General features: G+C 48.3%; 1 protein-coding gene across 1 annotated transcript in view; it reads right to left on the bottom strand.

Moving 5' to 3' along the window:
* The window catches only part of TMEM106A (transmembrane protein 106A), a 254513-nt gene that overhangs the window by 107137 nt on the left and 134943 nt on the right, over window positions 1–12433 (bottom strand). Inside the window, exon 5 of the mRNA XM_069634207.1 lies at window positions 2354–2494. Coding sequence (XP_069490308.1) covers window positions 2354–2494 — 141 coding nt within the window. The remainder of the gene's footprint in view (window positions 1–2353; window positions 2495–12433) is intronic.

Genomic DNA, 12433 nt, shown 5'->3' with positions numbered 1-12433 from the left:
GTGGTGGTAACTACCAGAGAATCTGGCTTGAGCTAGCCCCTAATGTACAGGTGGTCAGTGGGTGCGGGCCTGAACAGCTTTTCTATCCTTGGGTTGACCAGCCTTGAAAGATTAGGTGTTATTAGGGATGGCTGAATACCTCTCTGGACTGACTGCAGGAGAGGTATGAATTGTGTGGCTGCCTTTTTGTCCCCCAGGATGTTTTCCACAAAGTCCTTATCGACTTGTGTCTCCTCAGTGTCAATGTTGAACTGTTGCGCCGCCTTCAGTAACAATTCGTTATACTGTAGTTGGTGGTCAACTGGCGAGTCTGCAACCGGCTGGTCCTGATGGTCTGGTGACTGTACTATATAAATATCGTCATCATAGTACTGGTCTTGATCCTGGATATAGAGATCCCCCACCTACTCCTCCCCCTCCCCCCCCCCCCCCCCGAGACCCTGCTTTGTCATCATAATATGAGTTTTGCAATGGGTCTTGGTACTGAGTGATTTCTTGGGGCGCCGAGTCCGGAGTTCCTAGAGCAGAGGTGCTGGGCTGTGGCTCAAGGTAAGATTTTTTGGCAGGGGGGTGGCTCTGCTGATGCCCCTGGCTGTGAGGCATCTCTGAGTACGACTGTTAATTGATCTGGGTGTCTGTCCATGAAGTCCACGAAACAGGACTTTCTCCCTAAGATTTTGTTAAATTGTTCTGGAGTAAAACGACATTCTGGTGGGAAGCCCGAGATGACAGGGCCCTGGGAAGGGGTGACATATTTAGTAGGGGTGTTGTTTGTGGGAATGCTGTCTTTATGGTGCATAGTCCCAGAGAGGGTGTCTAAGGGAGTGGAAGACTCTGTCTGGGTGGCCTCGGGGGATAAGGGTGTCGAAATCTTGTTTTTTTGGTGACCTTGCCTTTAGAAAAGAGGTGCTAACGTGTTTTTGAATTAGCAATTGTCTTTTCAGCACTTTTTAGGAGACACTGAGAAGCCTTTCAATGCCTGTTCTTCGGTGTGCGAAAGGAGGGACGTTTTATATGAAGTGTCTGAACCGACCTTCGCTTTCGGGATCTGTCATTAGGGGAAAGCATGCGCGTTGGCCCAGAAGACAGTGAGGAATCTGAGGTTTTATCCCCGGTCACCGCATGGGCCTTGGCGCTCGACGGTGTCTTTGAGAGTCGGCCGTGGGGTATGTCCTTAGCGTGCTTGTGTGTGCCGTGGCCGCTGGTTGTCTTCATCACAGGACTGCCGGCCTGCTTCTCGAAGTCAGGGGTCTGCACTTATGGTCCAGACGGATCCTGATTGCACTCGCCGTCACTCATGACTCCGTAACTGCCCTCGCTGGAGTCTTCCGTTACGTCTATTGAAGCCTCGGCCTGCACAGCGTGAGCGGGCCAACGTTTCGATGTCGATCTTTTAGGGTTTTCGGCCAGAAATGATGACAAGATTTACAGTGTTTTTTGGTGTGAGCCCTCGGGAGACAGTGGTTGCACATGGGGGCTTGTCTTTCCACAGTATTTTACAGTGGCAGGAGGGACAACATTGGAATGGGGTTTTGTCCATTATGTTTAAATAGGGCAGTTGGGTGAAAAAAGAATAAAGGGTATAATGGGATAAACATTCTCTAAAAGGAGTCAGTATAAAGAACCCCCCCAATCTCTCCCTACTGTAATGGGCTGAAGCCCGAAGAGGCTCATAAGGCCGCATCTGGGCGTTGATCGATCAGTCTACGATGCTGTGGGTGTTCGTCAGGAGCCATCGAGTGGATTAGCAGTCATGCAGCGAGGCGAACAATGAAGTAAAGGAAGAAATTCTACCAATATAATTTTAGTAAATCAAAGGCATCAGCCTATAAAACAATTCCGCATTTGCAACTGAATTCAATGGGGTAAAAAACAATCTGAGGGACCTTGACGCGTGAAGGACCATGGGTACAGTACACGTCACACTAGGGATAGTATTACTAATCACACCCTGCAGACGTCCTTTTTTGAGTTTCGAAAACAAATCTTGTAGCATTTTGGGATAATTTGCATACCCACCATGCCTTGCTGACGTGGCTCTGATCTGGAGGTAAACTTCCAGATATGGCTACTAGGGGAGGTTGTGGAATGTGAGACTTGGCAAAAATTCATTACATTGTCTATGTCTTAGAGGGCAGTGCTACTTTACCCATAGCTTAATCATCACAAGACAGACATTTTGCAAGGCTGCAAGACAACTACCTGGTTTCACCCTTATTAAGGATCATCAGTGCAGGAGTGTCTTAAAAGCCTTTAAAAACAATATAACTAGAATTACACTTTAGTAAACAGGAGCTCACTGTTCATTAAAAAGATACTAGTATTCATGAAAAATAAAAAGCCCAGAGCTTACCTGGTAGCTGCCCAAAGGAGCGATGTGGATCAAATTTTTAATACTGACTTTTCCTATGACAACGGTAACGTGTAAAACCTCAACATCAAGCTGAGAGATGTGGAGCCCATAATAGTTTTTGTTGGTCACATTCAGGATATGCTGCAAAGACAAAGAAGATTTTGGCTGATGTTAAATTGTTTCAGCAGGAATATTGTGTACAGAGAGGTGTGTGTAAACATTCATCATGAACTGCTCTGTCGTTCGAATTTACAGCTGCAGCTAGTTGGGTAACTGAAGGAAAATTTCTTGATTAAAAAGAAAGACAATGCTTAATGAGGGCTATCTATGTCAGTATGGTTAAAGTACTTTTAAAACTTTAAAAGCTTTCCATCAAGATATCACTATCTAAAATGGCATGCCCGTAGCTTTCTGTGCTTTCACAAGTCTGCCTCTTAAGTATGTGGGGTTGTATACAATGATGTTGGCATGACACATATGTAAAGGTGTCAAATGATGCTGACACAAGGGTGGCAATTTGGTTGTCAAAGACTTCCAGTGAACAAGAAAAGAAGCCCTCGCTATCCGCATCTTCTAAGAGGAGTTTCCCTGCCTCAAACTAATACTAAAACGGTAGGTCAGAATGTCCATCGAAATTCATCTCCACCGTCCTGTGTTATAACCAACTTCTATCCCTCACACTACCATTAAAGAATAAGTGCACAGAAAGTACCTTCTCCAGGAGAATGACTCCCTTCATCTGGTGTTTGGGTGAAATTCCAAGCAATGTTCTTTAGCAAAAGGATGCAAGGGGAAATGACTTCTTTCCCCTGGCTTGTGGTTCCAACAAATCTGTGCTCCAGTCACTTTTGGAACCAGGAGAACAACTCCATTCTCCTGGCTCATGGTTCCCACACTCCAATATAGTTCACACAAAAACCAGGGGGAATGACTCCCTTCTCCTGGCCTCTTTAGTTCAAAAAGGCTTTCAGCTTCTTCACCTTTCAGGCCCAGGAGAATGGCTCCCTTCTCATGGTATTGGTTCGCAACACTCCAATATAATTCACAACAAAGCCAGGGGTAATGACTCCCTTCCCCTGCAGTCTCTTGGTCAAGAAGGCTTTCAAATTCTTCAACTTTCAGAACCAGGAAAATGTTTCCCCTTCTCCTGGTATTGCCAAAGCCCCAAATCCTTTTTGCCGCCTCAGTGGACTTCTCCCTTCCCCTGTGATGAGGATGCTTTCCTGGGATGATTAATATAATTATGTTACAGTCCCAGACCTTTCTCTGGTGGTCATTGGTCTTATTGATGCCACTGTGACGAGGATGCTCTCCTCGAATGCTCAATGTGCTTATCTTGGGGTCCCAGAAACAGGGCGACTTGCAACGTTACCAAGGAGGATTTTGCGAAGTTGATCGAGAATCCCAGATCTGTGAGCAGTTGGACGGTCTTTGCTGTGTGATCGACGGCGAGTTCTCTTGACTTTGCTCGGATAAGCCAATCGTCCAGGTAGGGTTAGACAGGATCCCCTGCAGGCGCAGCCGTGCCGCCACTGGTGCCAGGCACTTGGGGAATACCATGGGCGCTGACTTCAATCCGAAGGGAAGGGCCTTGAACTGATAGTGCCACCCCTGGACCACGAATCATAGGAATTTGCGATGTCCCTTTAGAACGGGGATGTGAAAGTAGGCATCCTCCAAGTCCAGCGACGATAGGAAGTCGCCTTCCTCCAGCTGTCCCAGCACGTGCTGGAGGGTGACCATCCGGAATTTCTGAGACTTGTTTAGGCGACTAAGGTCCAGGAAGGGTCGCCAACCGCCGGTCTTCTTCCGGACGAGGAAGTACCGCGAGTACACTCAGGAGCCCCGGAGCCTTTTTGGGACGAGTTCTATGGCTCCCTTTCTTAGCATCCCTCGTACCTCCAGAAGTAATTGTGGGACGTGGCTTTCCTTCCTGGCCACGGGTGGTATACAGGGACACCTTCTCTGAAATTCCAGAATGTGCCCATGGGCCAGGGCATCTAGCACCCAACGGTCGGTTGAGACTGACTCCCACACGCTGATGAATTTCACCAGCCGGCCTCCCACCAGGCTGCTCGGGTGGGGGCCAGACACCACTGCTGGTTCAGTCCTGTTTTGTCACGGTCTCGCCTCCTTGGCGAAGACGACGTGATCCTCCTGTCTTGCCGCGTCCTCTCTAGGCTTCCTGCGACGAGGAGCGGGCCGCTTGGCAGTACGATGAGGAACCGCCACCGAATCCTTTGGAGGCACCTTGCTTGCCTCCGGAGTTCCGAAAGGACGGCCGTCGTTGTAGAACACCCAAGGCCTGAGCCGTCTCAGTGTGCCTTGAATGCCTGCAGGGACTCGTCCACTGTCTTGCCGAACAGGTTGTTCCCGTCGAAGGGCATGTCCAGAACCATGGTCTGCACGTCGTGGCGAAAGTCGGTGGCCTTGAGCCAACCACACTGGCGAAGGCAAACGTTGTTGCCCATCTGGCGAAAGCCGGTGTCGGCGATGTCCGTGGCCACCGTAATGGCGTGGTCTGAAGCCACCTCACCTTCCTGTAGGATTTCCAGGGCCTCAGCCCTCTTGTCATCCGGGAGGAAGTCCAGCAGGGGAGCGATCTTGAACCACAGCTCCCTGTCGTAGCATGCCACGATTGCGAGGGTGTTGGCCGATTTAATAGTCGTCACTGCCGACGAGATGACCCGTCGATCCAATGGCGTCCAGCTTCTTCCCCTCACCGTCCGGCGGGGCCGTTGAAGTTGAAGCCGTCGCCCCGCCGATTTCTTCTTGGCCGCTGCGGAGACCACTGAATCTGGGGACGGCTGTGCCCTGAGGCACATAGGGCGGAGTCCGGGACCTGGTACTTCTCGTACCGGTCTCTCTTAGCAGGAGCCGTGGACGGGTTCTTCAGGAGCGCCAGCCCCTCGTACCAGATGTTGTCCAGTAATGGGGCTGAAAGGACAGTTTTCCTCTTGGCCTCCTGCCATTGGGAGCGGAAACCTTCCTTCTTCTGTTCTTCGGGCAGAGCTGGAAGAGCTCAGATGCCCTGGCGATCATGGCGTGGAAGGAGCCAATTTCGTTGGGGTGGGGGGGGGGCCCCGAGCGAGTGGTGATGGGAGGTCCATTCCGTAGTCACCACCATCATCGTCCGTCCCAGTCGTTGCCATCTCCATTCCCGTCTCAACTCTCGGAGGAGGGGATGGGGGTGAAGGCTGGAAGGGGGGTGAGGGGGGGGGGGTGGACTCATCTACGCTTGTTAGGCGGGCTCCCCGACGGACCATGCTCCGCTGGGTTGTCGGTGCGGGGTAAGGGCATCCTTGTCCTCATCTCCGTGCACAGGGTCTGTATAGCCATCAAGGTAGCTCCTGAATTGTCCTGTGGTACGGGCCCTGGCTGCAACGGGACCGACGGCTGGGGTGTGGTGTCCTCCGTGGCCCTAGCTTCCTCTTCGGCCCCCCCGTTGCTCTCCTCGTCGGCCTCGTCGGGATCCTTCCCGTAGGACCCTGGATTGCTCGAACTTCTTGTCCAGGATCCTTTGGACGCTAGCCAAATCATCCTCGGAGGTGGTATGCGTGTCTGTTATGGCTACCGTGCCCCCCCCCTCTTTCTCCCGCTGGGGTTTCACAGGGGTCTTCTCGATAGGCAGAAAAGATGATTCCCTCTGGGGTGGCAGGGATACTCTAGCCCCTGAAGCCGTCTCCACTGGGGAAGCCTCCATAGGTTTCGCCAGGGCCTTCACGACCTTGGGCGTGCCTGAGGCCTTCACTTTGGGGGGGGGGGTGTCGCTGCCTCACTCCCCCTCGGCTCTGTCCGTCAGGATGACCGGGGCTTGTCCCGAAGCTTACCCGGGTTCTCCGACTTCCTCTTCACCGAGCCAGAGCGTTGGCTCGTGGTTGATGGCGTCAGTGATAATGCGCCCTACCTGGCAGCCGAGGAGCCTGACCAATCGGCGCTCCCTGTGCCTGCGGACTCGCGGCGCTTTGCCTTTTGTTGGGCCCCCGTCGCCAGAGCGCCCTCAAAGGTCTTAGAAGACCGCTCGGACTACTTCTTCTCACCTGCTGCTGGGCTCTTCCCCTCCAGCCAGTTGGTGAGTCGAATAAGACGATCCGTCATTGTCCGTTCGGACATGTTCTTACAAAACAAACAGTCCTTCTCCACGTGCGATTTGTCGTTGTGAAGGCAGTAGAGGCACCAAGAGTGCTCATCCTCCTTAAAGACATTCTGTAGCCCGCATCCAGGGCAGCTCCTGAATAGCTTGGGTCCAACAGGCGTCATGCTTCCTTTGTCCTGGGCCATGACCACACAGGGTAGGCCTCGAAGATCTTCTGGAATCCTCCGAGAAGTGGAAAAAGCGATGAAAAGATGCCCTTGAGGGGCATAGAAAATTCCGAAAATGGGTCCCCATTGATCGGAAGTAGAATCGGTGGAGCTTGAGGCTCGATTTACCGAAAATATAAGAGTAAACTCTTCGAAAAAACGCAAAACGCAATAAAAGCTCGAGAGCTACAGCACAAGGACTCCCAACACTTGAGCGTGTGATAAAAATCTGAAGATGGCTGCCAGAGGAGGGGCTTAGGTAGAGGGCAGTCATTTCTGGGGGCAGTATGACCCAGAGACCAGTGATTGGTTACTAGTAGAAAGACAGTTCAGAAACGAAACTGAAACTGATTTTTCTTCTTTACCGAGGATTCCCAGCCTGACGACGGGGAATATTCATGAGCATGTGAATCCATGCCAGACCCCATGCTGGAGAACAATTTGTTTGGCGCTCTGGGCAGACCACGTGGTGTGATCAAGATTTTCACTTACTTACGATTGTGCATATAAGCTTGATTTGCTGTGAGCCCACAGTTCGGGGAACAGGTTTGTACTGCTGGCCAGTGCTGGTCACTCACCATTTGGGGAATAGGTTGGTTTCCATGAACATTCACAGTTTGAAAAATATGTCTGTCCACCTAACATCGCTCGTTTAGGACATAGGTTTGCTCCACCAAACTGCTACTGCTTGGAAAGAATGTTTGTTCTGCTGAACCTTCACCGTTTGCTACAAATGCTTGTACCACCGAACGTGATCGGTTTGGGCACACTCCAGTTTGTGTTCTATTTCTCCCAAAGCTCATGGCAGTGGGAGCTCTCTACCAATAGTTGTGGATAGTGTGTCTTCCAAAAAGAAGTAGTGATACCTTGTTTCAGAGAGGGGGGAAGACGGCAGGGAATCCTGCTGCATCCAACTTCTGGGAGGTATATCATGTAGCAGCTGTAACGTTCCAATACCATGTGGCTTTGCCCCCTCATATAAAAGAATGCAGACTTTAACTAACTTACTAGAGCATGTAGACTGTAGACCGCGGTGTGGCAGTCACAGGAGGAAAAAGATGAAAAGTCCTTTTGCCACATGTCATAGCATGGAAATGGCTCAATGCATCAGGCCGAGCAAGTATTTAGATACAAGAATCTTTATTTTTGGTTTCTACCAATTACTACTGTGATGAATCTGACAACCTCGTCGCATATGCCTTGGAAAGAAGCCTCCCTTACTTGGCCAGGGAAAGGCAGAATCTAGCTGACTCTAACCATGGGTGTGGTTATCAGTGGGAAAACTATGTGGAAGAGGACAAGCTCCAGGGAGAGAGGAAAAGACTGAGTCACAACAACCATTCAGTCATAACTGTTAGTGACAACCATGTGCCAGTGCAACACTCCTACATAGCTTATTGTAATACAGATACTGACTTCCTAGGGCTTCCTACCCCAGAACTTCATTTACCTAATCCCCCCCCCCCCTTTTTTGGTACTGAGACAAGGATGAGGGCTAGAGTAATGAGAATGACTGGTCACGGTAAGCCAACGCTGCATTCTAGTCACTGGAAACTGCAGAAAAAGAGCAGAGCATTTAAAAAGGATACAGGTGAAGCAAATTCAGGAACACGAGAGAGTCAGAGACTGGAGTGGCACCTGATAGATGCTGACACTGTAGAGGACACCAAAGGTGAGCAGAATGCAGAGAAAAGCGCAGAAGCCAATGGACAAGGTGTACAGAGGAGCTAAGTCGGGGGGATGTTTTCAGTTTCAGGCAGTCAGAGCTGCCGAACACAGAGGAAGGCAAACTGGGAAGCAAACAACTCACAAGGCACACTGGCAATCAATGGACTGGGAGCGCAGATGCTGGTGAAACACGAGTAACTAAAGATGCCACACAAAGCCTGTAATCCCAGAGAGAGTGAGCAGGTTACCAGGGCGCTTCTGGGCAAATGCCGTGCACCGCGTACTACGCGAGAGAGCCCAAGTAAAGATGGTGAAATCATTACTGATATGAAAATTGATGAGAGAAAGAGCCCCAGCAAAGGAAAAGCAATTCTTACTGATACGAACATTGTTGAAAGAAAGAGCCTAAGTAAAGACAGTGCAATTATTACTGATACAAAGATTTTTGTGGAAACAAGCTTAACTAAAGGCATTGGACTACTGCAAGTACAAACACTGTTGAGAGAAAGAGCCTAAACAAAGGTAGTGGAACTATTGCAGACCGGAACATTGTTGAGAACAAGAGCCTAAATAAAAGCATTGGAGTTAATGAGAAAGGGTTGCTCACCCATGTTGTAAAAGTGTTGTGAGCTGGACAAAAGAGAAACTGAACAGAAAGCGGAGAAGTCCTGGCAGGTTAGTGATCAAGGCAAACAGCGAGTCTGGGACTCTCACACAAACCAGAAAGTGATGATACCAAGGCGGCAAGTAAACCAGGGGTATGAAGAAAAAAGAAAGGTTCATACCCCTTTTTTAGGAACAAGGAACGATACCCTGGCAGGAGAGTATACAGGGGAAGGAAGGAGTATTGACAAAACTCAGGGCTCAAAACCACTATATATGAAAGTGTGTAAAACAGAAAAGGCAAGACTGTATTTTGATTCAATAGAATTGTGTACTTCTGAGGAGGCAAAAGAGAAGAGTTTTCCCCCCTTGAGCAAATAGGAACTGTGACGAAATCATGTTGAATTATGCCGAGAGAAAAGAGAACATTAAATGTGATTCAGGGGGAAAGAGGGAAACTAAACTCTCCCTCTTTTTTGTGAACAGTAAGAAATCCATCAGTGGAGGACAAACTGAAGTGAAAAGGGGAAAAGTTATTCTCCTTAAAGATTGGCACTTTATCCTGAAGAAAAACAGAACATTCGTGGAAAAACCACTGCATGAAATCTAGGGGAACGTAGCCCCCTTTCCTCATGGAACTTTGTTTCTTTTCTTTTCTGCACCTTCGAACTTTATGTTTGAATCTTCAAGAGAAAGCTATAACTCTATAGCTCTGAGGAATCCCCATGTTCACTTTGTATTTAGTTTAGAGTGTAAGGGTCAGTTTAGGATGTTGGACACAAGACTGAAGACGCTTTGTTTGTTTAACATCCTAACACAGATGTTCCTTAGTTTTGTTGAAGCAGGGAAACCCCTCAGAGTTAGGGATAGATAGAATTTCCTCAACCATTTGACAATAAAAGTTTTTAATCAAAAACTTAACATGTCACTAAGTCTTACTCTTGACCCCGTACACTACATAGAACAACAAATATAATTGCAGGACTTGTGCGTTAGTCCAACCTACATCCCTTTCTCCTGAGATAGTCTTAGGCTATTCCTTGCTTTTCCTTCCAAACACTGCACCCCTGAAAAAATCATGTGAAAGAAAAAAGAATTGTCGTCTCAACTCAAGACACGCATACATTTTTTGGACAGTCTTTGGTTCACTTTCCGACCAATTTCAGGATGGATATCTTCTTTCACAATTCACATTTCTCCCCGACATTCAATGTTGATTTGCTTTCTTTTCATAAAACAACATCCTCCCTACTTGTCTACTGTAGATGCTGGAAAAAGAAAACTTCTGAACCTTCTTGTAGATTCTGTGACGTCACCAAGCATTAGAAACAGTAGATGCTTCTCTTCTAGATGGCGAGAACGTCCCTTTAATGATTTCTACCCTGTATCTTTCCTCTATGCCCTTTTCTGTTGCCGTCCTCGTTGCCACACCACATGTTCATTCCTCATTTTACCACGGGCTCAACCTCTCCTAATTGACTATCAACCCTAACTCCTGCCGTGGCCAATGCATGCATCCTATTTTCAATAGCTATTGCCACACTAGCATTGAATGATTCCTCCTGCATCCCAGACTCTACCTGCTGGTTCCCTCCGGGCACCATCTGATGTTTCCATCCTGCCACCTCCTGATATTCCCCTCCTGCCACTACCTAGTATTCCCTTTGTTAGGTTTTTCAGAACCACTTCTGTAGTAGCATTCTGTGGTCCAATCCTTGGTGCCCCTGTAAAGTTTTGACACAGAAGTCTAAACTTAACTGTCTCTTGGTAAGGAGGATGAGCAGTTAATCCGAGACTTGGGAGTTTGGTGTAATATACAATTAACACACAAAAGAGCTTGACATGAAGTGCATTGTCCATACAGTTAAAAACAAAAATACTTCCATTATTTTGCAACACATATTTGTTAAATAGACATTAAACGATAAGTAAAAGCAATATGTACACATGCACAATCACAGTTTGGTGTCAACATTGGAACACCCACCACACTTTAGAAGTCCGTTTAAGCAATAACATTAAGAATAAGGGAAAGTGGGGAATAATAAGTTAATCAGTCTTAAATAGGTCTTATAGGAGAAGACGGCAACATTCAGAATTGAGCTTTATAAATCCCTTCCCCATCCTACAAACAATGTATTCCAAGTTCAAGATGCGTAAGCTAGTTATTGGACACTTAATACACGGTTAGGCATGTCAAGCTGCAGACTAATAGCTAGGCATAATATGTCACTCACCCCCTCAGTTCTCCATATACACACAGCACACAATTTCTGATTCACAACGTGTCCATTATCACTAGACAATGGCTTGTGACCAGTGCACATTCTGAGGCCTGCTTAAAGGATACTTTGTAATAGTACTCGCAGGTCTCCCAGGTGGGACCAATGGGCTCGATGCAGCAGTAGCCATAGGGTCAGTGCATACCTTTTGTAGTATATACAGGTTACGTTTCATGAGTATGGAATGTGCAACTGCATATCCTAGCTATCCTGGTGGGGGACCCGCAGCAGGATACCCAGACACAGGTTCCATCACCAAAAGTTAGGCAAAGGTAGCTGCAGAAATGGACTTTACCCCCGTGGGAATGAATGGGAGGCAGTGGGCTATTAAAAGAGGTATGCACTCACACTCTGATCAATAAGAAAACAATTCCAGGTAGGTCAAGGCAATTGAGGACAACTATCTATGCTGTTGGGGCTGTGGTTGGAGAGTGCAGTGTCTTCTTCAGATGACAACTTTATCAGCTGGGTCCGGAAATTCTGCTGTTCCGGACTTAATCTGCATCCTTTCGGCATGTATCGCCACTTGGCTGAACCTGGATGAAACTCCAGAAAGGAGACTGATGACTCCTACAATGTTTGAGGTGCCCAAGAACACAGTCCAGCACATAGAGTAAATGAGTGACCACACATAGGTTTAGCAGGAACAAAGAAGGACCACCAGTGTATTTAGGCTGCAAGTCCCCCCTCTTGCTCAAAAGGGAAGCACCAGCAGGGCAACGAGGTCCCAGGCCCACAATGAGTCCACACTGCATAGGATGGAGGTCATATACTGTCTCAGCACCTAGTGCGAGCTCTGGAGAATGAGGAGAGCAGAACAGAATTCAAGACTAGTTAGGCTCAGTAGTTTAAGGAAGAGAGGCAAAGGCCTCACCAATCTATGAAGAGCAGAACTTTGCCTCAACTGTGTATTGGATTGTCAGCTGTCCTCAAGCATCCATGTATGGTCTCTAATTCTTTATAATCGTGGCTCGCTCATGGCTGACTGGTGAATGGCTCCAGAGACCCCCTAATGTGTAAATTCCTGTGCTGGGATCGACCCCAAGCCAGCAACAGGTGGATTTACACCATTTAAATGGTGGATGGCTGTCCAGGATTTGAAACCTCACTGAGAAACTGCCCAGCAACCATGACGTCACTCTGGATGGAATGTTGATTGGGGATATCTGCACCCCCACCCAGTTGCAGCTGTTTCACTCGCACAGGGCATTACCTCAGCTTCTTG

Source organism: Ambystoma mexicanum, chromosome 13 (assembly GCF_040938575.1).
Source record: "Ambystoma mexicanum isolate Mex_15411 chromosome 13, UKY_AmexF1_1, whole genome shotgun sequence".
In the NCBI taxonomy this organism is placed as follows: Eukaryota; Metazoa; Chordata; class Amphibia; order Caudata; family Ambystomatidae; genus Ambystoma; species Ambystoma mexicanum.
The sequence above is the reverse complement of the archived record's forward strand: the minus strand, read 5'-3'. Positions and strand labels throughout refer to the sequence as shown.